This window comes from Leptonotus elevatus, chromosome 1, assembly GCF_054856555.1.
Source record: "Leptonotus elevatus isolate MCC_2025b chromosome 1, RoL_Lele_1.0, whole genome shotgun sequence".
NCBI classification, from domain to species: Eukaryota; Metazoa; Chordata; class Actinopteri; order Syngnathiformes; family Syngnathidae; genus Leptonotus; species Leptonotus elevatus.
Window position 1 is genome coordinate 46,676,912 of NC_141239.1, and position 26,044 is coordinate 46,702,955.

The window sequence follows — 26,044 nt, forward strand, 5'->3', positions numbered from 1 at the left end:
GCTCGCCCCTCACCTCCATCTTGGGAAGCTCCTGGGCAGCCCTGGAGATTGTACAGTGCTCAAGGTGGTTCTCGCTCACGTTTTCCTTACGTCATCTTTACGGCTTCAAGCATTCCACATTGTCCTGCTTCTTAAAATACAGACAAACATACACATTCACATAAAAAGCCCCCACCCCCCCTCCCGTCCCATTTGGCATTATCTGGTCAAATCACACACACACACACACACACACAGACAGAAATCAAGTAGTATAGCCAAGCAGTATAGTGAGCGTGTTGCTCTTCCCTTCTCCACACTCAAAACGAAAAACTGCCGTGTTGCCCCTCGAAGCTGGGTTTCCCCAAACGTGGGCGCCATTTTGTAGGAGGCACACATTATCTTGGCAATGAGTGTCTGTGGTCATGATGGCTTCGATAGCAGTAGTTTATGGGCAGGATGTGCTGATGGTGTTTTGTCTAACCCCCCCCCCCACCCAAACATATTTGCAACAATGTAAGAAAGTTGCCTATCCAAGGCCGAGGAGAAGGAATTGAAAACTAACAAGCTGGACAGAGAATGCCTTGATGCTACTCCAAGACCATCTGTGATGATGCAGTTCGTCAGCGTCTGGAGCGGAAATGATTTCGGGAAACCCTTCTTAGCGGTGAGGACAAACTGACGCTGGATCAGTGAAGACAAAGAAAAGCAAGTGGAAGCTCGGGCAAGCTGATCCAGGATCAGGGGAGGGGCAAAGCGGTGCATCCCAGAAAAAGTCAGCCAATCGCGTCACAACCTACTGGCCTTGCTTCGCCTTCCTTCAGTCGCCGCTGTGACCACGTGTTGCCATGACAACTAGCTGTTCACTACAGTACGCCGACATGAAATTAAACAAGACGAGCACTGTGTCACTGTCCAATGAAAAGCATGCATGTCTTCATGTTTGATTTGGGTTTTATCCCTACATATATACATTTTTAATTATGCAGCAGCATTTGTTACATGGCCACAAAATGGATACAACGTGCTCATTTTAGACCATAAAAGAGGTACACAGTACAGCTGAATAGTAAATTGCCATTCATTTGATGTCATTTTAAAGAATAATGCTGTATTGGGATGCAGTATATAGATTTTTTTCAAATTAATTATCTGTTTGGGGGAATTTTATGTATAAAAAATATTAGTGGTATTGGTACATGGTATCAGTGACTACAAGTAACTGGCATCAAACAACCCCCTTTTTTTTTTTTTTTTATATTGAGTGAAATTTCACAGCAGGTGATTGCTGCAGTCTAAAGTTTTTGTGGCATCTGTAGGCCATTCTAAACCATTTGGGAGGGCATCAATGACTTTTTGGCTATTTGTCTGGGCCCGATATATGAATTCACTTCAATTCACTCATTTGTGACTGAACTTTGATGTCCAGGTAAAAGAGCACGGGAGTTCACATTTGCTATAAAGTGCACCAAGCAATGCCCCCCAACCTACTAAACCTCAATTTGCTTACCAAACGGTCCACAAATGATAATTTGGTATTTGTGTATGTATGCATTTTGTGCACATTTCTTTACATCCTACATTGTGGCCACAATTGAAATTCTTGTCCCCACTGTACAGTTAAGTGATGAATGTGATGACAAAACGTCAACATCGAGACGCATGCATGCTGACCGGACAGCAACAAGTGGTCCAACGCAACTCCACGCCGCCGTTCCAACACAGAGGTACCAACGAGACAAGTTGCCGCTTCCCCATTTTTCAACAAAGTACAAGCGCCATCATCTTCAGCTCGCTGCCTCTTCTGACCGATGGTTCCTTCCGAACGGCTTTGCTCTGCTTCCGAGCCACCGAGTGCAAATTCCAACGACATGACAGTTAAGTCAACCACAGGAAAATAAAACTAACGACATATGGTTCAGATGTTCCTCTTGATAAAATGTGTCAAACAAGATCCACACGCGCACAAAATACAAATCAGTTTAAGCAAAGATGCGGAATTAAGTAAACTAGTATTTTGTTTGATTGAATTATTTGGTAGAGCAGTTTAATACTGGCACACACACACACACACACGTGGCTAATACTCATTGTTTAGAAGTCACTGCTAAAGCCAAGGTGTCGTAATTGTCAAATAAAAGCCAAAAGTGACGGCGGGGCCGCGCACACACACTGAAGAGTTTAAGGTCCACGGCTTCGCTAATGCTCATGTGCACACTGACTGAAGCTGTTTTTGTTTTGTTTGTTTTTTTAAAGCCACAACCCCCAACCCCAAAAAAATAAAATAATCCGAGCATCATAGGAGCTACACAATGACAGCTAAGATACAACATGGGCGCACATTCACACATTATTGATCAGTTTAAGATGCCACCCCTCCCCCGCACAACAATACAATCATATTCCATTTGTAAACAGGTAGAAGCCACTTGACTTGTTGCATCTGCGGACACAATTGTGATCAAGGCAATGAAATGTGGACGACTTTTGCTTCACCGTTTAAAAAAAACAAAACAAAAAAACAAACAAAACAAAAAAACAATGCTGTCGCTTCTTTCCTTTTTTTTTCTTCTTCTTCCAAAAACACTTTGTGGCAATGAGAGTTAAATATGTCGTTTACAATGTTGTCGTACTGAATGAAACATTTAAAAGTTGTCAGACGTGAAAGGGGGGGGGGGGGACTAATCAAAAACAACAACAAAAAAACCTCTCAGTAGGCTGTGAGAAGCTACAGTATGCATAGATACAGTTTCACCTTTCTCTTGGTTTATACAACATTTGCACTCCCCCCACTGTTGATTTGAACATGGGTGGAGTGGAGGACGCGCGCACACACATTCTCTTCCTCTCTCACACTCACGCACACACACACACTTGGACCCCCCCAACCCTCAAAAGACAGCATATTGAAAGCAGTGTGTTGAGCTTCTCCAGCTTAAAGCAGTTATTTGGCAGAGAAAAGAAACTTACAGACCGTATCATACATCTCGTTTTCAGTGCTAGAAGTTGGATTTTCCTTTCCTACAAGGAGGAGTAGTAGTTTTTTTTTTCTCTTTTCTTTAAATCAACTATAAGGGGGGGAAACTGGCTTGATTTCCTGAGAACCATTGCTGGTTATTTAGCAGACAAAGAGGAATAATTCAAATAACCAACACCATGGCCAAAAACACTGATCCGAATTCCCAGAGTTACAAAGCATCATCTTCATCCTCGATAAGATTTTTTTTGTGTGTGATTTTTATTTTATATCTTTTATAAATGTTTTTGAATTTTTTTTTTTACATTTTTGTAGAATTTTTTTTTTAATGAGCATTTTCTATTTTACTCCATCCTCTCTTTAAAATGAAGGATGAACACACGTTGCGCCTCCTAAGTCTTGTAAACAAGAGGTTGCAGTGTGGCACCTCCAAAATATTGAAAGCCTATTTTCAAAGTGCTGCTCCCACCCTGGCCCGCTCGGGGGCTCGAGGGAGGGCTTGCTAGATAGGCCCCGGCCTCTACATTAGGGTCGCTGGGGCTTGCTAGTCCCAGCTGCGGCTACAGTCCTTTGCACTGCAAAGCTCAACGTTCTTTAGTTTTCAAACAAACATTGGTGCAATACTTTTGTCTCACTTTTTCTTTTCTTTTTTTTTACTATCCCCAGATAATCCTCACAAATTAGCTTTACTTCTTCTTCTTGAACTTATCTGTTGATCTTGAACTCCACGACAACGCAGTAAGGTAGGCGTGCCAAGGCAAGAAAGGAGCGCGCGCAAATACACGCGCGCGAACACACGCACACGCACACACACACACACACAATACAGCCACGCATACACGGTAAGGACCTCAATGAGTAAACAGCTACACTGGAAAAACTGGCTGCTCCCTCTATATTGCAGATTAAATATATACTGAGAAAAAAACACATTCAGTGCAAAGTTTAAAAAGCTCTTACTCCAACATTGTCAGCAAAAAAAAAAAAAAAAAAAAAAAATGGAATTCAAATAACATGACGAATGAAACAAATATATATATATATATAATAATAATGAGCTCGATTGAAGCTTTTTTTTTCTTTTCTTTTTTTTTTCTCGGTGTGAAAGAGCACTACCTGGAAGCAAATATCCATCCGTTCACATTATAGAATTGGCCTGCAGGATTCAAGTATTCCGACTGATATGTTTTTGGGCTAAAACAAAGTGGACATTATGTGCAGAGAGAGAAACGTAACTTGTTTTCCACAGGGGAAACCCCGTTTTGTTGAACATCTTGTCATAAGTGAGTAGTGCCACTTCTTCTGCTTTCATTCTGCTGATTATTGACAATTTGCCACTGACCCTTGCCGGCGCTCGCTCACATGGAGTCCCCGGCGCCCGCCAGGTGATCCACCGGGAGGAAGGAGCCGATTGAAGAAGGGCTGCCCATCCGTCCCGCCTCCGTGCCGCTGGGGCTCCCCCACAGGCTACTGGAATAATTGGGCCCGCCCCAGAGGGAGGAGCCGTGGAGATCGCCGCTGTTCCACTGGATGGGCTCGGCGGCGCGGCTGGGAAAAGGGTGGGACTGATCCATTCTGCTCTGAGACGAGCCAATGGCCTGCCAGCCTGAGGAGGCCTGCCCTTGTGCAAAGAAACGTTTGAGTTCCTCCTCGCTGGCAAACTTGGCCAGAATAGTCGTGTTCCCCAAAACACACCTGCGCACAAGAGCAACGAACGCGAGTCAATCGATAGGATCATTGATTTAAAAAAAAAAAAAAAAAATGTTTGTGACAGCCCTAGTCATTATACAGCCCATCCTTCCAATTCTCTATGCTATTTGTCTTGATTAGTGTTGCAGGTGTGCTGGAGCTGACCCCAGCTGATCCACCCGGGACTGCTCAGCAGCCAATTGCATTCTTACAGTCGCTCAACTGAAATTATTTTTCACAAGGCCAACCCCTACCTACTTTCTATATCAAAATTAATGTAATTGTTTTTAGGGTGATATTAAAAGCTTTAGAGGAATTTTGAAATTTTAGTAGCTGTTAAGATGTAACCATTAAAATTAAGATAATAAATCACTATTTCACTCACACTCTGTAGTGAGTTGTGTACTGAATCTATGTAATGGATATCACTTTTTGAAATTGTAAAGCACAAGTGTTGATTTGGCCTGTCAACATCTTTCTGACTGATTCAGAATGCACAAGTTTAAACTCAAATGTTGATTAGAGACATTTGATGCCATCCAAAAAGGGACATACTGTAGTGAACTTGTTGGCATGTGTAAATCTCATTTTGTTGCAGGTGACACGATGAATAAGAATGTTAATACACGCGAGATGACGGTGACCTAAAGGGTTTGCTGGGATATATTACCGCAATGGAGAAACGGCAAGTGCAAATGTCCCGAATGTTCTTACATGTGCAGGCTTTTCTGGGCCTTGGCAGCCTCATCCTTGGAGTTGTAGCACACCACCGCGTTTCCATGCGGCAGGTTGAGGTGGAATGTGACCAGAGGGCCATGCTGCATACACAGAGTCCTCAGTGTGGAGCCGTCAATCTGGGGGAGCCAGTGACCAACAGTTAACAACACTAATTCAACGCACGCTGTAAATAGGCTTTATGCTTGCGTGTATACCTGAGGTGTGAGGTTTTTCAGAACAAGCCATTGGGTTCTCCCTGAGCTGCTGCCGTCACCCCAACTGGAACCTGACAGAAAACACAAACAACAATTAATAATACTCACGATGACGACACGACTACTACAAGTGATATAGAATTTGTATGTCAGCAAAAATCGAAATAAATAAGTCCCATTCGTGTTGACTTTTTGAGCATATATCTCACCAGGTGCATATGTGGAGTCGGTGGAGCCCCACCCACCCAGCCTCAGGGCCGAGCCATCCCAGCCGGAGGAGGCTGAGCTGGGCTTCTGACTGGTGAGGCCAGGTGGGGGTCTGGAGGGGGCCGCCACGGGCAGCACCTTGGAAGTCAGGGGGACTTTCCACAGCTCATGGGCCAGAGAGGAGTTAGATATAGAACCAACGCCGGGAGACCAGTTTGACTCACTGGGTCTGGCTGCATAAGACATGAGAGCACAAACAACTTTGAACTCAAAGAAAGCCAACGGTCGACGAGCATCTGACCCACACTACCATGCAATTTGAAAGATCCCAATTCCCAGCCATTATTCTCCAGGCCACTAACTCGTGATTCTAGAGCCCAGGTGTCAGAGTCCTTCATGTTTTTGAGGTTTCTCTACTCCAACACATCTGATTCAATGATCAGGATCATTATCAGGCTCCTGGCAGAGCTTGCTGCTGATCTTAAATATGAATCAGCTGTGTTGAACGTGGGGAACCTCTAAAACACGCAGGACTCAGGCCCTGGAGAACCGGACTTTGACACCACCTGGTCTAGAGCATCTGGAAGTGTGATAATAAGGAACGCATACCTGAAGTGCTTTGTGCTGTACTGGTGAGGGAACCGCTGTGGCTGGAGGCACGAATGGATGACCAGGCACTGTTAGAAGGCATCGTGGTGTTCAGTGATGAGGATGGCCCTGGTCAAACGGAGCGCAGGGGAATTAGGCACCAACTCAATCCAATCTGATTCTAGCGTCACACACTTAAAATTTGTGTTCACCAGCCACATGTCTTACCATTGTTCCTGTCCCTGAGGTGGTCTGTGTCACGGACGGTGTTGATGGACAGGTTATTAATGACACTACCGGGGGTCACATAAGGGTCAGTCTCAGGGTCAATGTTGGGGTAACCTTTCCAAGGTTCACCAGGTCGGAACTCTAAACAGACACACGGTCATTAGCTGCTTTCTAGGGAAAACACTGTGCTGTGCATCAATGAACATCAACTCTATGACGTACCTGGGGGCCAGGTGACCGTGTTTCCATGGGGTGGGGGGGAATTGGCACGGGACGGCCAGCCGTCACCCACTGAGCCCATTGATTGGCCGGGAGGACTCAGGGGAGATGGGCCAGGGGACAGGAAGTCATAAAAGGGAGAGTCCTCCAGACGCAGCCCTGACGAAATAGCACCTGTGGGACAAACACAAAAACAGGAGACACATCAAAGATATACTAAAGGCTTGCACAACGGGAAGGATGTTCAAAACGGTTTTAAATAGTGCTGTCGCTTCCCGTTTGACAGCTCTAGTTCTAAATTAAACTTTGTCTCGCTTTCTATGGCCACATGTTTAGACGACAAACTATCTAGGCCTTGACCAATGAGTAAAATAATGAATGCAATCAATCAAAGTCCACTTGATTAACAAAAGTTATAATGATCCTTCCTCGCACCCATCCTGTAGCTGAGGATGATACTTCCACAATATCATCAGACTTTTAATGTGATCATTGAAATGTAAAGTCAAGTGTACCAGATTTGCTGTTCTGCTCCAGAGGGTCAGCAACCCACAGTTTCTTCAGTCTGGACTGGGGTGGTTCTTTGAAGCCTAAAGCTCCGCCAGCATTCGTACCAACACCCATGTCCAAGGATACATTCAGGTTAGAGTTCAAGCCTGACGGAAAGGAGAGAGGAATTACATTTTGCTTTTGCTTCATGAAACAATCTACACAGTATACAACAGGTCATTCTTATACATAACGATCTGACTGTTTTTTTTTTTTTTAACGGTGTTTTTGTAGTTAACATACTTAAAGGGAAGTTGCTGAAGGATCCAAGGGTGGAGGCATCCTTCTGCATCTCGGGGCTATTGTGGGGCAAGTAGCTGTCCAGGTATGGTTTGAGGGCTGGGGACTGCTTCAGCATAGAAGGGTCCAGGTGACGCGGCTGCTGCATCATCGATGGAGATGAACCAATAGGACGCGTCTGAAGACAGCAGGGTTGACGTTACAAAATAAGGGACCCAAGAAAATAAGTACAAGGCGTACAATTATGATAAACAAACCTGCTCAGGCGGTCGTCCCACAGGCATCACTCTCTGGCTCTGAGCCTTCTGTTGCTGCTGCTGCTGCTGGAGGAGGATAAGACGCTGGAGAAAAAAAAAGGGGGTAGGGGGAGAAAAACTTAAGTTATAAACTTGTAGCTGATGCAATCGGTTTCTAGGACAGCTTCTGATATAGCATGTAGAAAATGAAATGTTTAGTTGTAGTTGTTAATTTGACCATTTCTGGCACGTTACCTGGAGTTGGGTCAGCTGGTTGAGTTGTGAGAGCTGGTTAAGCACAGCCACCTGCTGAGGGCCTAACAGAGGGTTCAGGGCTCCATTACCACCTGGGTATTTCAACAGGGATGGAGGGACCTGAAAAAAATACAAGAAGGGTTCTATCAAGGCATCCATGCTCTTTTTTTCTCTTAAATTCTGTTCAAACTATGAATGACTTTAAAGTGGAAGTCAACCGTAAACATTTCTTAACAATAATATGTTACATGTGACCTCACCAGTCTAAACATGACATCCTGGTTAATATTGTGTTAGTGGAATATGAGTTACAAAGCAAAATCCAGCTGTTTTTATCCATCTCAGGGGGCGGCCATTTTGCCACTAGCTGTCAACTGAAGATGACATCAATGTTGCTCAGGTCTCAGGCAACCACCAATCACAGCTCCCCTGTTTTCTGAAGTTGCGCTGTGATTGGTTGTTACCCGAGTCCTGACCAACTGTGATGTCATCTTGTGTCGACAGCAAGTGGCAAAATGGCTCCCCAATGAGATGAAAAAAACAGATTGATTTAGCTGCTTAACTCATATTCCACTAACACAATATCAACCAGAATATATATAGGGGCTGCATAGAACATATTATTGCCCCCCCAAAAATGGGGGGGGGGGGGGTTGACTTTCCCTCAAACTTGACTGAACTCATGGTGTTCTTATCAGGGAAACAACATTTTGAGGCGTCATATATTGCAACCTTTACAATATTATTTATTATTGAATCAAGGTTTGCCAAGGAAAAAAGTGGTTAGCCCTGGTACTACAAAGAGGAAACAGGCGAGAAACAAAAAGGGAGAGCGTGGACAGGCGGTCCGCAATGATCTCCCCATTCATTGACAATACACGTGCATTTCCATGACAGGCACTCTTTTCACTTCACTTTTTCAGAAACGGACGGGCACATATGAAACCTGAACTACAGTTAAGGAGGAATTGGGTACAAAATGTTGGCATAAAGGAATAATTGTTCGATCAGGTTAAGCGGTGCGTGTGCTACCTGAGAGGGCATGATGGGAGGAGGCACTTGGTTACGAAAGTTGGGATGAGGGAGTTGAGATTGCAGTCCGCCGCGACCCTGTGCTAAGCTGCTGCCACTCAACATTGGGTTTACATTCTAGGTAAAGACACAAGACAAAGAAAACAAATGCATATTATCTTGATGGTCGCACATGAACATCTTATCATGAGCAGCCTTGGTGGAAACGCAGACATCCTTTCCTTATGATGCTTGCACACTCACCTGCCGAGAGACGCCAGGACTCGAGTGGGCAGGCCCAGAGTCGTGACATTGAATAGGCTGAGTGGAAGTGGAAGGGGAAAAGCTCATGCTTTGACTGGAGCAGTGCTCCTCTGAAGCAGAGAGGGAAACGGACAGCTGCGGAAGCAAGGCCGGGTGCACAGCAGATCGATCGCAAGCACAGGGGAAGTACAGTGCCAGCCACACACACACACACACAAACACACACACACAGGGAAGAATGTGGTTAATTTGTGGGAAAAAGGGAATAGTGAAGTGGCGCCCGTGAAGTAAAGAAGGGTGCAAGAGCAAAGCAAGAGCAGCAAAGACAAGACCAAAAAAATAAAATAAACCTTGGCAGGTAATCTACTATTACTTCAATGTAGTCCAATATCTACTGTAAGCAGTCTTTTATTACTTTTATGGTCAATAACACATGATGATGATCTAAGCAGCAGTTCTTGCTGCTACTGTAATCATGATGAATCAAATGTCAAGCATATGTGCAGTGTCTTAAAATGGCCACTGTGAGGCGCAGCACATCAGTAAGAGCACTTGTGGCACAGATTGCTGCAATCATGAAAGTGCCCCACAAGATTTGCACCTCATCTTCACACATTTGCATAAACACTCACTGAACCTCTTTTTGGGGTGAGTCTTTCATTCAATCAAACAATGCACAGTGAAGCAGTTGAGTCACCAAATGTGATTGCAAAATTGTTACTTATCAAGCAACAAGCTTGGCTAAAAAAGTAAATTGATGACTATGGTATTCTTTGATTACTTATTGTATAATATGACAATGTAATTGCAATATCTAAGTTTTGCGTCCCAGGGTGGAAATTTCATGTTCATCTTAGGTTTGAGGACAGAGGTTTTTCAGGATTACCTTGTCATAGTAAGAGCTGCGATCCATTGGGTTATCTTTGGGGAGCTGGTGTTGAGAGCTAGGATTTTTCCCCATTACGCCGCTGTAATCCATTGTGTCCATGCGCTTGTCCTGTACCATACCTGCTCCAGTTTTCATGGAATCGTCAGGAGAGTCTCGCTAGAAGAAGAATCGCAAGAAAAAAGGAAAATTTGGATGACTAAAGAATTAAGATGGATCCCAAAGGAAAACACATTGGGTATCAGCTCAATTAATAACAATAATAATAACAACCGCTTGCGGCTCACTGAAGTTATACAAAGTTAATGCTAATGTGAACAGTAGAGATGCACCGAATATTCGGCCACCGAAAATGGCAAAAATATGCATTTTCGGCATTCGGCCGAAATAAAATTCAAGCCAAAAGAGGATGTTGTGGTGACGCAAGAAAACAAAACAAAAAAACGCTGCTAGCAAGTGTCTGTTTAAATTAAACACCAAACACGGGATTTAGTTTCAGAGTACATAGCTTAATTGTGCACACCGGAGAAGGAGAGGGGCGTCGCTTGGTAAACCATGTATAATAAAATAATAATAATAATAAAAAAAAGCGCTGCCGAGTCCTACTGCGCTACAGGTGAGCCACTCTTTTCTCCCGCATCACCTTCCTTTTTTTCCTTTGATAAGAGCCACTCGAGCGCTTCCACTTTTTCACTTGCATTCTGGTGGTAAAATACTTTAGCCAATGTTAGCACTATTGCTATCAAAAGTTTTAAACAAGTTAACATTTAACGCTTTCTCCGGGTGGCAACAGACCTGTACAGGACGCCGTGTGTGACTTTGCAGTCTGTTTCCAAAGCCGATTGGCTGGTGCGAAGAAATGTATTTATTTTTATACATTGGTGAATATGCCGATTTTAATTGCGCCTCACCGTGTCCCGCTCCAAATAGCCTATAAATGCGTTATCCGCATCGCAAACATGCTGTGCCCGCCGGTGCGAAGTACTGTATATTGACTATAAAGTACAATTGCACCGCCAGAAAATGCTCAGTTCACCTCGCATTTGGTGTTTAATGCACCATTCGCCAACATGTCTCTGATGTCTGTAGCGTGGACGCATTTCAGTTTATATAGTGCTTTGTTAAAACGCCCGTGCGTAATAGGCCTAAATATTTTATAATAATATTATAATTTAAATTAATTATAATAAATGCAATGATAATTTTAAAAAAATGGCATAATTTGTTTTTGGCGTTTCGGTTTTCGGCCAAGCATTTCTCATTTTCGGTTTCGGCCCAAAAATTTCATTTCGGTGCATCCCTCGTGAAAAGCAATGCTAATGACCCAACTAAGCGTTGACATTAGCATTAGCATCTAGCTTTGTTGTGCTAATGATCAGTGCAAAAAACAGCTTTCGATTGCCGCAAAGCGTTTCAAATTGGGTGGGAGGTCGCTGTCTGGGCCTGTACCGGACATTTGGGTGTGGTTGGTGTACTGTGTATGTAGTATTCTCAGCAATCAGTCTTCTATTATTTTTATTTACAGCTCGTAACAGTGCATGACGTCAGGGTAATTTCTTCTGTCTGAGTCATGTACGTCATCATATGGGTGCTAACTAAGTGTTCAGACCGAGACACCAGATGACAAACTTGTGTTGCTGGTTAAACAGTAGTGATCAACTCAACTTTATTATTATTAAAGGTATTCCTTAATGTTACTTGGAAGTGCTGCTGTATTCCATTTAATTCTTTGCACTTTGTTGTATCACTGGGGAAAAAATGTTCAACCACATATTTTGATTATGACTTTTTTTCAGTTTCCTTTTATTTATTTAAATTCATTGTATTGTGTGTTCTATAGAAAATATGTATTTCATCAAGAAATGGGGGAAAAATTGCCATTCATTTTATGCAATTTTAATGAAAAATGCTTTACGGAGTTATATTCTTAACAATTATGAAAAAATACTTTTGCGCCATTGGGCGGGCATCACCCAACCGATTCAGTTGGCATACTTTGCTATTGGTTCCGCTACAGAAGCTCTGTGCCTTTGGATGCTTATAAAAAGGCCGCGGCCGGCATGCGGAAACCTGACTGCCATTTTCAGTTATGTTGGCCCTTGAAGAGTTGGGCTCTTTCCTGTTCATTGCACTTGGCCATAGCATGTCAAACATGGGAACTGCCTATTTACCACCACAACCGTGTGAGGAAAAGGATTGATGCTTGTAAGAAACTGGAGGTGGCATCACTTTTGCAACAGCTTGAAATGCAAAACGATCACAAGTAGAGTATTTGGCATGAGGTCACGTTTAAATGACTGCAAATGTTTGTACACATTAGGTAACACTTTGATTTGTACGCAACCCATGACATGAAAATAACCTCAATGGCAACACCCGTGGTGGAATACTTACCGAAAAGCTCATGCTGTTGAACTGGTTCATGAAGGGTTTCATCCACGGCTCGTCTGCTTTGTTGACTGGTTTATTCATCTGCAAACAACAAATAGCAGTTAACAGTTTGGAAATGTATTGCAGCAATTGTAGTGACTCACGACTTTGCATGGTGGACAAATGGCACATTTTAAACTGATTTACTGAGGCACAGTGCTGGTGCTTAGGTAGAAACAAACCTTGCAGGATCCCTTTTGCTTGTAGTTCCAGGTGTTTTGGTCATGTGATCTGTTGTCCTGTTGGTTGTTAGTCCAAATGCCAATCTCCACCTCCTCCTCCTGGTCCCAACTGTTACCCATAGAGTTATCACCCCGCCATGTGTCCATTGGTTTGGAACCAAGACCTAACAAGAGGAAAACAAACAAAACAAAAAAACACACTGAATATTCAACTGGTTAACTTTTTAACAGAAGCCACACAAAGCCACAATTTAATTAGCAGAGAACTTGCTATTATACTAACCAGACTTATGACGACCTCCCCAGCCAGATGCAGGCTCTCTATTATCCCGGGCGGGTTCATTCCAGCTAGAGCGAGTGTCCACTTGCTTCCCCCAGGCAGATGTTCCATTGTCCACTGTCACAGGCGGAGCAGAGCTGGGTTCACTCCATGTTGAGGACTCTTTCTTCTGGGGATAAGGCTCACCCCACCCTAAAGAAAAGCACAATTTAAGATGCCATTTTAAGTACTGTAATATCATAACTCTGAAAGTGAAACATGAAAATGAGGTTGACCAGTGTAAACAGTCAGAAAGGTCCTCGTACAACATTCAGAACATACTGTATGCCATTCAGCCCTCCAAAACATGTATCAGAATATTCCTGCTGACCCACTGTTTGCTGCAGCCAACTCCCACTGTCATATGTGAGGCTAATGGTCTTCATTTATGAGGGTTTGTGTTACAGCTGACCGACAAGCTCCGGTAGCTTCTCCCACCACTGGATGCGTTTGGGGAGAGGCCAAGGATACCTCTCAGTAAAAATAGGCCAGATCACAGGGTGGCCCCAAGGCTCCAGTGTCCCATATGTAACAAGGCAAGCACACAAGCTAGCACAAATTTACAAGGCTTCTAGAAATGCATGCAAAGATAGATAGATGGATACACTGTCTCTCAGGCCCATATCTCACTGAGCGGCACAGGCTTGTGATTCTTCGGCTGGCTTCGTTCAATGTCGCAAAACGTTGGAAAGTCCCTTACCATACTCTCTCAAACCCTCTTTATGCTCTCTAGACTCAAAACAGTTTTCTTGTTGCAGAGAAATTTTAAGCAGGTTCAAACTTTGACTGCAATAGAGCTGTCAAAAGTATTCAATTTATCGACCAGTAATCAATTATCACTATATATTAACAATTGAGTAATCGTTTGGAGCCATTTTTTGGTTTAGAATTCAGCATACCAACAGTAATTGTTCACTGATTTTTGAAGTATCTTCTGTGTTTAATCAAAATAAGACATTTGCAAACAACTGTTTTTACTTCGGAAAACAATGACTGAACCAGTAACTTAGAACATTAATGCCCCTTTTTTAATAAATCACTACCTATATGAATATGAAGTATGAAATAAACACCAAACACTGGTTAATAAAAAGCAATCTGGGAAAAATGCTTTTGCAATACACTTTACTGCAAAATTAAAATTAATCCGATTGGGCGATTAATCGACTGAATAATCGATTCTAAAAATATTCGATAGTGACAGCACTAGACTGCAACAAGAAAAACACACCCTCACAATTAGACGCTGAATGATTATGAAAATAATCTCATTTCAATTTTTCTTCCCCAGAAATTTTAATTACATTTTTTCAACATCCTTTTCAATGATTTTTTTTTTTAACAATAGGCAATATCAGATGTTAAGATAAAGGCATATGAAGCCTTGATATCAAAATGATTTTTTTCCTACTACAATTACAGGTTTAAACTTACTAGATACTTTATGTAGTCTTGTTCACCATGACAACATACAGACAAATATAGGACAACTTACTAAGACGCTTCCATTTACAACAATTTGACCAGAGGATGTGTTTTGAATGGTCACCACTGTAGCACCCTGTGCAAACAGAGACGCTACTTGTGCAGCACACAGACTGCTGTGGTGGTTTCACACTACAGGTTGTCTGGCAGAAACTCAAATTCATCAGCCGCATATTCGCATGCACACACAGTTAACAATGCGCAACACTACGGCAGGCAAAGTCATAACTCTGTTTTGTAATAAAGATCAAACATGTAAGACACTCGTCTCAAGGTCTCATGAGACAAAAAAAAAAACTCAGAAAATGACACGCACTTATATCGCCAGGCCTGAAAGCGGCAACGTTCCTGCTCCCTCTTACCGCGCTGCGTTTCAATGAACATTTAAAATCGCAGCTTTCGCGATTACGTAATCCCGTTTTGTCAAATTGCGATTATATTGCAAATTCAGTTAAATGTTCAACCCAATTCGCAAGCTTGCATCGTGAGATACGGGCTTAAGATGTCTGCAAAAACACTACTACAGGCGAAAGGTGAAAACACCCCAAAATTGAGAACTCCCATTTCAACATTTTGGTAGCTTGCATCCCTCTACCTATAAAGATTTCAGCTAAAAGTTGTACCCACGACCTAATATATATATATTTTTTTATTCAAAATCCTTGGCTAAGAGCAAGGGAGGGAAACCTTGTGAATATGAGCCATATAGACTAAGCCAATTGGAATCAACCCATCATGCAATTATAATAAATAAATAAAAAGCCCCACAACATGCAACATGGCACTCACAATGGTCATAACATAAAATATGTGTTCAATCATTGATATAGATTTTTCCCCCCTCCATATATTTAGTATGGCCTTAACAAGGACCTAAAGCTGAAATTGGACTCTTAAACTGAAATGTTCCCTGGAAAAAGGTCACAACTGTGAGTGTTGCCAAACTAGTCATCCATGGCTCAGTGTAGTATTTGAGCCATTTTATAAACACAGGATACTTTTTCAATGGAATCTCCCCTCCTATTAGCAAATGCATCTTCATAGAATCTAGAAATGTTAACTAAGTCCCCATAGTAGCTGCCTAGGTGGCCCCAAACTTCCTCATTATCCTCTTTGCTGCTCCAGTTAGCTCAGTTGACAGAGTCCCTGTATAACCCTGACAGCCCCTCCCTTTACTTTCACCAACTCTTTCACACAGACAGACCGTTCCCATTTGCACACAAGCCGAGCCCGTCAACTGCATGTCTCTAAACCCTCACAAAAGTCTGCATTTCCATTGCAAGCGCAATTGGCAAGCAAGAGAGAAACGGGCTAATAAAAGGGGGAAAGCAGTGTTGTAGTGGTTGTGTGTGTGGGTGGGGGTAATTCAAAGATGCACTTAGCATTCTTAAGGGATGACTCAACCACATTCACTTACAACTTGCAGCAAAGATGAGGACTGTATACCGTTTGCTGCCTCCAGACTTTCCAACTACTTCTCTGTAGATCTGAGTGTTTGTATGTAAAATTTATTGCAACGGTAATACATTTTAAGTGTAACTATTAAAAGGGATACATAATTTTCTATCATTACAGGCAAACAGACTAGGCTTGTGCCAACATGTCCATATTAGCTTCATTTCACAGCTACCTTTCCCTCCCCATTTCTGTATTGTCTATACTTGTGTTAAAGCACATATTGTATCCAAGGAGAGTAAGCCCCACACCTTACAGGCATTGCATGCACTTGGAATGACGGAATTGAGTTTTGTTGTGAATCTAATGATGTAGCAACACTGCCCACAACTCTGAAGATAAATGTTGGCATCTAAGGCAAATGCGGTATATCCAGGCCACACCATAAATTTACAGACTGCTAAAGAAGGTGAGTCATGAGTTGCCATTTTCTTTGCGACAAAGTAGGTGGAAAAGAAAAATCTAATATAAATGACTTTCGCCCAAACGACAATAAAGCATCTACAAAATCGAGTACACCCCTCACATTTCTGCAGATATTTGATGATATCTTTTCATGGGAAATCACTGTAGGAATGACACTGACAATGAAAAGTAGTCAGTGTACACCTTATATAATAAGTGCTAAGTGTGTTGTTCCTTCAAAATAACTTAAAATACAGCCATTAGTAGCTAAACCCCTGGCAACAAAAGTGAGTACACCGCTAAGTGAAAACGCTCAATTGCCAGTATTGTGCGTGGCCACCATTATTTTCCAGCACCGCCTCAACTCTCTTGGGCATGGCGTTCACAGGTTGCCACTGGATTCCTAACCCCCGCGGAGCTGGTGGATATTCATGACCTCACACTCCTTCACCTTCCCGTTGAGGATACCTGAGAGATGTTCAATAGGGTTAAGATCTGGAGACGTGCTTGGCCATGAACGTTCAGTGACCACAGAGCGGCCAACCAACTGAAATTCACTTCCAGGACAATTTGCCTGAAATTCCATATTTTTAACCGTTTGTCAAGAACAATATTGTGGGATTGCATTACCACAGTACATCTTGCAGTACACATACTGTATATTATGTCGCACTAAAACCTCTAAAACATGCAGGACCAGACTTTGACACCACTAAGGTAAGTAGATGAATGAGAATAACCATAAGCAGGTCCTATTGCAAGGTGCTCTCGGGGCTGTTTGCTTTCGGCTTGGGGACTATGACTACAATTCTTCTTTGACTTGGCACTGAGGCGTTGTCTCTTCGAATTTAGTCTGCTGGTAGGATCATGAGATTCCCTGGGTGAGCCCGGGTACTGGCAGAGGGCGCAGCAAGCATTACCCTGCTGATCAACCCAAGGTTCAGAGTCCACCTCGGTCAGAACACAAGCGCATGGAGAACTCAGAAAAACGGGACTCCCACACACAAGGCTTAGTTCTCGCTCAAACACTTTTTAACCTCTATATAAATGACCTGCCCTCACGGAAGTTCTTGCCAAACTGGACCAGTTCTGCAAAACCTGGCACCTAAAACCTTTCATACTCTCTAGCAGAATATTGCACCCCTTTCTGGTCCCCACACACACACGCGAGCAGCATTAACTCAGAGGATGCTTAAAAAAGCCAAAGACTCTCCTCACTTTAACACAGTTACATTTTTAGACCATTATGAGAAAAAAATGAGTACACTTGGGGCAACTTTTGTTGCGAGGGTTTTAGATATTAATGACTGTATTTTGAGGGAGCTACAAATTCCCACTGTTGTATAAGCTGTACATTACTTTTCGGTGTCATTCAGTGTTGTCACATGAAAAGATGTAATAAAATATCTGCAGAAATGTGAAAAGTGCACTCACTTTTGTGAGCTATTGTATTTATCCAGTAAACTTACCTGAACTGCCACCTTTGTCTTGTCCATGAGGCTGCATGGGCTGAGAATGATGTGTCGAGCTAAGTGATGGGTGAGCTTGATGTTGAGAAGATGGGCCCATGTTGTCCTGGTCTGACTGGCCAGTTCTGTTCCACTTGTTGGCAGCTCCACCATGGTATTTCACTATTGTTGGAAAGGAGATCAAAAGGAAAGTTAAAAGTAAAATAAATGCCTCCATGTTTTACAACTTACTATGAAGATCAACAGGACAGTTACATTAAGGCAATTTTAATTTGGGTGCCCTTACCAGGATCTCCCCAAGCTGCAGTTCCATCATCAATCTCCATTCGTCGACGAACAGATTCTGGAGAAGGCTCCTCCCACCCAGCTTCGTCCTTTTGACCCACTGAGGGAATGGGACCTCCTAACCAGCCTGAAGGCGGAAGCAAACCAATCCATCATCAAGTCCTTGCATTTCATTAAAGGTTTAAGAACAGCACACAGGTGACTAGTAATTTACTAGTGAGCAGTAACACAACGTGGAAACTGGTGGTGGTTACTGGAAATATACAAGCCCACTATTTAAGCATTGCCAAGGTGCCCTTAAGCAAGGCATTGAACCTCCAAGTGTTATTGCCAGTGTGCAGTGACGTCACTCACTGAAATGGGTCCTAATTTGTGCAAACGTTATTGAAAGTACATATATCATAACCAAACATGAAAATTTATTTACCTGTCGGCTTGTTATTGGCCCTTGACATGTTGGACTCTGGACCTTTTCCCCACTCGTTGGAAGTATAGGGGGGTTTAGAGTTGGCATCGCCCCAGTTCTGGGAACCCTGGTTGTTCTTCACTGGCTCTCCCCAACCCTGGCTTTTATTTTGAAGGTTGGGTTTGGAGTCGCCCCAATTGGAGCCTGGGTTTGGAGTATTCTGGTCTGGAGTATTTGAGCCTCCACTTCCTCCCCAGGTGTTACTGCTGCTAGTATTGGTTCTCCCCGGCTCACTCCAGCATCCAGAACCTGATCGGTCGCTGTCACTGTCCCAGCCCACTGACCCAGCACCCTTGTGGGGATCTCCCCAGTGGTTGTTAGAAACGGCTCTGGAACTGTCTCCAGCTGTACCCCAGCTTTCATCCTCGTTGCCACTGCTGGAACCCCAGCCCTGCTGCTGTTTGGGCACATTAGTCCATGTATTGGATCTGGAAGTGAAATGAAGGCGTTTGTGATTTGACCATGTACAATGTGTGAAATGGGCAATCTTTTAGCAGTCAAAATGAAAAAATATTGTTGCATAATTTCTCACTCACCTGTCATCTTTGCTGATTTTGTTGCCCCCTTTGTAACTGGATCCATTATCCCAGCCACCTCCACTTGCTGGACCTTTGTTATCCCACCCAGAGGTTGATCTTGGCTCTACCCAACCAGAGCTTCCTGTATCTGGGCCGGCACAACCTGGACCATCGCCCCACCCTTTAGTATAAAAGGGAAATAGTTCAATTTGACATGTTCCCTCTAAATGGGATGCATGGGATGTATCCACACTGTCACACATACCTGTACCTCCAGAGGACTGGGTAGGAGCCTTCTGCGCGGGTGCTGTTGTTGCCCAGCCCGAGCGTTGTTTTCTTTCATCTCCTCTGAGAGCCAATTGTTGCTTGTGGGTAGAACTAACATCCCACGCAGTATTCTGTCGTATGGGTGTTTGTCCCCATCCAGTATTGGATAGAACTCTTGGGTCCACGTCAGTTTTACTCTGAAATGATATGATTGGTGACGGACTGTTGCCTTTTCTTCGATTCCCACCTTTTGACAGGATATTCTCTCGGTCAGAGCTGGATTGGCCTCCAGAGCTTTCGGCACTTCCCTCACTTCCTCCAGAGCGGCCCCAAACTCCTGATACACCTGCCAGGCTTGTGCTACCAGGTCCGCCACTTCCCATACCCATGGCATCATCCTCCAGGCTCTTCCAGCCATTGTTAGCAACACTTCCTTTATGACTTTCAGCATCCGAATGGTTGTTCCCATGGGTTGATCCCCACTCTCCATTTGACAGCTTGTTAGATGTGGAGGAGGACGATGAGGAGGAAGATGATGCACTGCTTCCCCAGGGGCGAGATACCCCTAAAGAAGAGCTCACTGTAGTTTGGTTCACAGTCCCTGGCACTTGTCCTGTGGAGCCTGGGATTTGATTTGTACTGACACCCCAGGGGTTGTTGCTCTGACTCGCATTTGGGTTACTGGCAGGCCCCTGATCCCAGCGTGAACCCCCAGTGTTGTGGTGGTTATTATTACTCTTAACAGCAGCAGTAGAGGACATTTGGGAATTCCCAGCCTGCTTTAAGGCAGGGTTTTGTGGGTTCACAGTGTCTGAATTTGGGGGACCCTTATCTCCAGAGTAGGTAGATGCATCCCAAGGCGTACCAAAGGTTCCGGAACCCCCCACCTCTCCGAGAGCGCGCTGGGGGGCAGATGAAGTGTTTCCATTGGGCAGTGGACAACCACTCCCTGCTCCTCCAATTGAGCCCCAGGAACATTCCCCGCTCAGTTGAGGTGAGGCGATAGAGTTTGGTGGAATAGAGGTCATTGTTGTGTTAGTAGTAGTATTAGTAGAAGTAGTAGTAGTATTTATCGTCATAGTGTTATTTGGTCCATTGGATTCAGTGTTAAGGTTGGCGGGCTGCAGGCCACCATTTCCACTGTTGCTGCTTCCTAACACATTGATGCTTGATGTACCATTATTCACCTCCATGTCTTCAATCATGCTATTGTCTGGAGCTTCCATGCTACCCCATCCCAGCAAGGGGCCCTGTAGGGGGGCTACACCCAATTTTGGATTCATCCCCTGAGGCTGTAGAGGCCGTTGGCCCTGGGACATTGGGCTCAGGGTTGAATTTTGTGGCCAGGCACCATGGTTGGCATTTGGGGGTATGGTATTTGGAGTCAATCCTCCATTTATGCAAGTGGTGCTTTCGCTGGAAGCCATCATGGTGGTGCCTGACTGAGTGCCCCAAACACTGCTGTTATTAACAAGCTTGTTGTGGTTACCCGTGTTATTGCTGCCAATACTGCTGGACCCGGCCACAGAGAAGTGAGGGTGTCCAGTAATGTTGCCATTTCCATTTTTTGCACCACAGATTGTTCCAACTCCTCCACCATTAACCTGACGACTATTGCCATTGCTGTCTCCGTTCGAAGAAACGCCAACCATCATTTCAGAGGAAGGAGTGAATGTTGAAGAAGACTCAGCAGACGAAGCATTTGCTGACATCATCCCAGTCGTGACAGCAATCGCGGCAAAGTTATTCTCTGAGCCAGTCGACGGGCTCGAGTCTGCATCCATGCATTCTGACGCCAACTCGGGGTCTGATCCTGACCCACAGCCGGAGGAGGAAGAGGAACAAGAGAAAGAAGAAGATGAAGGGGGCCAGACAGAAGAACTAGTTGAAGAGGGGTTGTTGGCTTTATCTGTGCTTCCGTCCACTATGACCTTTTCCCAGTTGCTGTTGCCGTCACCACTGCAGGGAGAGCCAGAAGACCAGGGCTCATATTGTGAGTCCAAGCCCGGGTGTTCCAGGCCTTGAGGGAAACAGAGCAACAGAAGCCAAGTGTTATACACTTTGATGAAGGAATAATTCTCATCATTGGTTCAACAGTCTACAACAGGACAATGGGTGTGGTTGTAAGCCATAAATGCATCCCTACTTCTTCCAACAAGCCACCAGTACAAATGTTCAGAGAAAAGGGCCAGCTCTCAATAATGACTCATCGTTCACTATTTTGTCACTACAGCAAGAACACAAAACATGCACAAGCTACAATTAATTAATCAAGCACAGCAAAAAGCTCAATGGGCGCAATAAGAACACAGGAAATAAAAATGAGTTGGGAAAGTAATTGGGGTAAAATGATCAAGAACAGGCGACAGATTTCAGGGTATACTAAATTTGATTTTTTTTTTTCCATCCATAAATATTTATAATCACTCAGACTATTTGTCTGAGCATGATTAAAGTATACTTATATGTCTTTTGTACTTTTCTAGATCCATAAATTTCAAGACTAAACCTAACCAACTGGCAGCCATCATTAGGTCGAAATAAACCACAAATTTACATACATCATTGACATAAAACCAGACTAAAATTTTATCGTTTCAGTTAAATTAGTTAAAATAAATTAACATTATTTTCTAAGTGCCAAAATAAGAGAACACATTTTTAGACCATTTGTCATTACTTTATTTATTTATTTATTTTTAAGTGTATTGTGTCTCACTTTCTCATAGATGTGTGCCAAATGCCAGCAGTGACCCTTCATGTGTTCCAACTCAAATTCAACCGTCAGATTCACTGATATGCCATGAGAGAAATGCATCCACAGTCAAAGTCAGGGGATACGGACTGGTTAGAGAAGAGGCACAACACTAAACACTAAAAGAAAGAAAGGAATGAAGAAGAAGATGGGGAATGTGTCGTCACCTGTTTGATTAGGGGAATGGCTGACGGAATCCCGAATGGGAGCCATGCCTGGAAAGAGAAAGGGTGAGAGAGGAAAGGCTATCAAACAGACAGATCTTTACCTGAGGACAAAAATGTAAGATGGAGCATGAAAAGAAGAGTGACAGAACAGAATAAGAAACAATAAACAAGAGAACAAAAGTTACAAGGGTTCAAAGGCAAAAGAGAGAAGCATTAATGAGCAGATTTAGCTCAAATGCAGAACTTTAAAATGCTAGTTGCAAATTCAAACCAAAATAATTATGTAACTTTAAGTATTACTATAATATATTGGCTGCATTTTTTTGCCACTAGTTTACATAAATGACCGCTTAGTTCAATGTAGTTACATTTTTTTGAGTACCTCGCTCAAAATCTTTAGCGAAGTTTGGCTGCATGAGTGAGTGAGAGAGAGAGAGGGAGGCAGAGAGAGAGCGAGAGGCAGAAAGAGAGAGGGAGAGAGAGAGAGACAGAGAGAGAAATTAGGTTTGTAAAAATGTGTGCCTTGGGCGTGAGGTTTAGATTTTAGAAAAGCCAAGTTGTATACTGACTTGGCAAGCAAGGAATGTTTCACCCCTCTTCTGACTGACTGACTTGACAAAATATACAGATACTTGGTAGAATTTTAAAATAAATAAAATATCGAACTTTTCAAATCAACTTCTGTGTTTATAAAGAACAGCTTGGCAGGTCAATTTACAGCACAACATTCTTTGATTTGTATTCATTTGGCTCAATATAATACAGTGGAACCTCTGTTTGCAAACTATATTGTTCCAAACCAAAATGATTGCAAGCGAAAGCAATGTTTCCTTCATTAAAACTAATAGAAAAGGAATACATCTGATCCAGAATTAGATCAAAGTCAATGCAACTTTGTTAAGTAATTGTTAACTAATTGGTCAGTTCCACTGTTTTTTCAGGGTCAATTTAGATCAAACCAATGTGTATTTGATATTTTAAAAGACAGTGTTGAAACCCGTTTTGTTTTAACTTCCTGAAAACAACAATGTAGCATAATCTCATCATAAACTGCTAAAGAATCCATTAATTTTTTTTATTCAAATGGAGAATCAAATCTAAATTATAATTTTTTTTAACGCTTACCTGTGAGGGCAGCAAGTGGCTGCAGCTCCTGGATGGGCTTGAGGACCTCCCTGGGTTGACAGGAGAACTGTTTTTCTCTGGTTCCCAGGTTGACGAGGGAGAGGGGGACTTGTTCAGTAGGTACAGCTTCAAGCGCCCAGGGTGAAGAGGTTGAGTTGTTCAGAGTGGGTAGCTGGTCGATCAGGCCCCCTTGGCATCGCTGAGGACTTGACGAACACTGAACGTGCGTTTGTGTGTGTATTTGGGAAAGCAGATGCCGTTTGGATTCAGGACTTTGTCTGGTCCTGAGGATAAACACAAATGAAAAAGAAAAAGAAAAAATAAACAAAGATGTTAACATCTGCTCATACTTGGGAACGGTTGCATAGGCATCTCAGAACAGATTGGGTTGGACTTTGCGGTACCACTAAAATTCTCACTACCGGTATTAACCATCATCTTGGGTAGATCGTTTTATGACGCAGCTGAATAACACCACTTTAAGTGCCACCTGTAAATTTGCCAAACATCAACACCAGTGGCTATTACCCCACACCGGTGAAAGCCACCAAAAAAAAAAGGATACCAATCAACAAGTATGAACATAGGCAGCCTTCAATCAAAGTGGACTAGTGTATTTGACCATTCCAAGTGTGTACAACTCTAGTGACCTTTTCAAAGAGGTTACAAAGTGTTGCAGCTATTCCCGCCTGTTGCAGCAGTACACAGGCTATTTATAAACTTTGAGTTCAGAAAACTAACACTTGCTTCATGTGGACACGCGTTGGCAATGACATGAAGCTTAAATACGTTACAAGGTTTGTGAGAAATATTAGTCAATTTCTCCAACAGTCATCGCCTTATTGTATGTACTTAATAATTGGTAAGAATGAGCGACTACGACGCCATCTACATCGGTTTTCTACGCACACAAAAAAGGGAATGATTAAAAACCGTGAGCAATAACACAGACCATGGCATGCTTACAAGACACACTGACGTCTGTTCTATCTTAAGCACACTATCTGAAGCTATTGGCATACAGCCAGCATCTACAACGTAGCCATCCACAAGCCCAAGACAAACCAAAGAGAATTTTCTGGAACCACACCCAGAATAAACTAAATAGAAAAGGTACAGTATCCAACAACTGTAACAACACTCCGAAAACAACTGGTCGATTCCACTGAATCAAATTGTTTACATCTCTAAGTCTTGACTCACAAGCACATTATTCGAAACAGCTGCAAGCATTTGAAGCTCTTAAAAAGACAATTGAAACATGAATTAAAGCAGCCTCATAATACAGTGTCAAAAAAAAGATTAGGCCAAAATCATCATGCGATTTTTCAAAAATGAAACAGAATCCTCTAGCTTGGACATGTGTTGTACATAAATTCAAGTTTTTATTTCATGTTTTACCAATGTGGCCACTACCGGCAGCACAGACAACATCAAGCCGATAAGGGAGGAAAGGGAGAATGGGAGGAATTCTCATATCGGCTTGATGTTATCTGTGCTGCATTTAGCACTTGTAAAAAAAAAACAAAAAAAACTTGAAAGTATGTACAAAACAGGTCCAGAGTTTTTCATTTTTGAAATATCGCATTATGATTTTGGCACATTCTTTTTGTCGTTTGTGTCAAGCTGCCGCAGTACAGCGGCAATTACTGCAGAGGACATATATGATGTGAAATTTTTGGGGCCTTCAGTATCAGTGGCTGGTATCGATAGCCTCCATGACTACCTTGTATCTTAAAATTGAGCGATGGCCGAGTACTGATGCCAGGTATTGGTATAGATATACCAGCCTTATTTTAAGGTATCGATACCTGCAACAGTGGCTATTGGCTGTCCTTTAGTGGCCGTTTTACAATTAGGAACTAGAAATTAGAGGAACAGAAAATTGCCATTAATTTCATGCAAATGTAAGGGAAAATACTATATTGGCATGTATAAGTCTTTCTTTAAAATTATCTGTCATTTTTGGAGGGGAATTTTATGTACTACTGGTATCGGTATATGGTATAGGTGGACTACTCAAGAGCTGAGTATCGTACGGGTCTGAAAAAAAGTGGTATTGAATACCCCTATTATATTACGGACGTATTGGGCCGATACTGTCCACACCGTTCCTTCGAGTGCAGATTTTACATGGGCCCCAAAAATTGGCACCACCACGACGGCTGCAATCATCTTACATACAGAGGTTGGTATAGAGACGGGGGGAGAAAAATGTTAGAAGAATATTGAACAAATATGTCGCTCTTTTATTAGCCCCGGACGAGACGCTACCACACCGTACGAGAAGACACTACACTGCCTCCATTGCCTTTCCATTACAGCAGGCATGCGGCAGGAAGGGGGCGGGATAATTTGAACTGTTCAAGCCAAGCTTGCACTCACCCGCAGTGCGTGCAGCTCGCCTTAACATTTTACGAGTGGCAAGTCGCGCCAACATTGAACCCTATTTACAA

At 43.1% G+C, this 26,044-nt stretch overlaps 1 protein-coding gene across 5 annotated transcripts in view; it reads right to left on the bottom strand.

Annotated features, from left to right (window-relative positions):
* Positions 1–26,044, bottom strand: part of LOC147182529 (trinucleotide repeat-containing gene 6A protein-like) — a 45,175-nt gene that overhangs the window by 1,245 nt on the left and 17,886 nt on the right. For 3 of the 5 annotated variants that reach the window (XM_086059306.1, XM_086059563.1, XM_086059646.1), the window contains 24 exons: positions 23,589–23,872; positions 22,464–22,511; positions 19,540–21,561; positions 19,293–19,455; positions 18,718–19,184; positions 18,292–18,417; positions 18,006–18,167; positions 13,156–13,344; positions 12,873–13,036; positions 12,655–12,732; positions 10,261–10,419; positions 9,375–9,509; positions 9,132–9,248; positions 8,100–8,219; positions 7,866–7,949; positions 7,612–7,786; positions 7,335–7,475; positions 6,823–6,993; positions 6,601–6,741; positions 6,394–6,501; positions 5,787–6,017; positions 5,578–5,648; positions 5,360–5,499; positions 1–4,651 (listed from right to left, as the gene is read on the bottom strand). The exon at positions 1–4,651 is cut by the window's left edge and continues 1,245 nt beyond it. In XM_086059306.1, the coding sequence (XP_085915432.1) occupies positions 4,315–4,651; positions 5,360–5,499; positions 5,578–5,648; positions 5,787–6,017; positions 6,394–6,501; positions 6,601–6,741; positions 6,823–6,993; positions 7,335–7,475; positions 7,612–7,786; positions 7,866–7,949; positions 8,100–8,219; positions 9,132–9,248; positions 9,375–9,509; positions 10,261–10,419; positions 12,655–12,732; positions 12,873–13,036; positions 13,156–13,344; positions 18,006–18,167; positions 18,292–18,417; positions 18,718–19,184; positions 19,293–19,455; positions 19,540–21,561; positions 22,464–22,511; positions 23,589–23,872 (5,833 nt within the window). In that variant the 3' untranslated portion in view covers positions 1–4,314. The remainder of the gene's footprint in view (positions 4,652–5,359; positions 5,500–5,577; positions 5,649–5,786; positions 6,018–6,393; positions 6,502–6,600; positions 6,742–6,822; positions 6,994–7,334; positions 7,476–7,611; positions 7,787–7,865; positions 7,950–8,099; positions 8,220–9,131; positions 9,249–9,374; positions 9,510–10,260; positions 10,420–12,654; positions 12,733–12,872; positions 13,037–13,155; positions 13,345–18,005; positions 18,168–18,291; positions 18,418–18,717; positions 19,185–19,292; positions 19,456–19,539; positions 21,562–22,463; positions 22,512–23,588; positions 23,873–26,044) is intronic. The other 2 variants (XM_086059391.1, XM_086059477.1) reach the window with 2 other exon arrangements.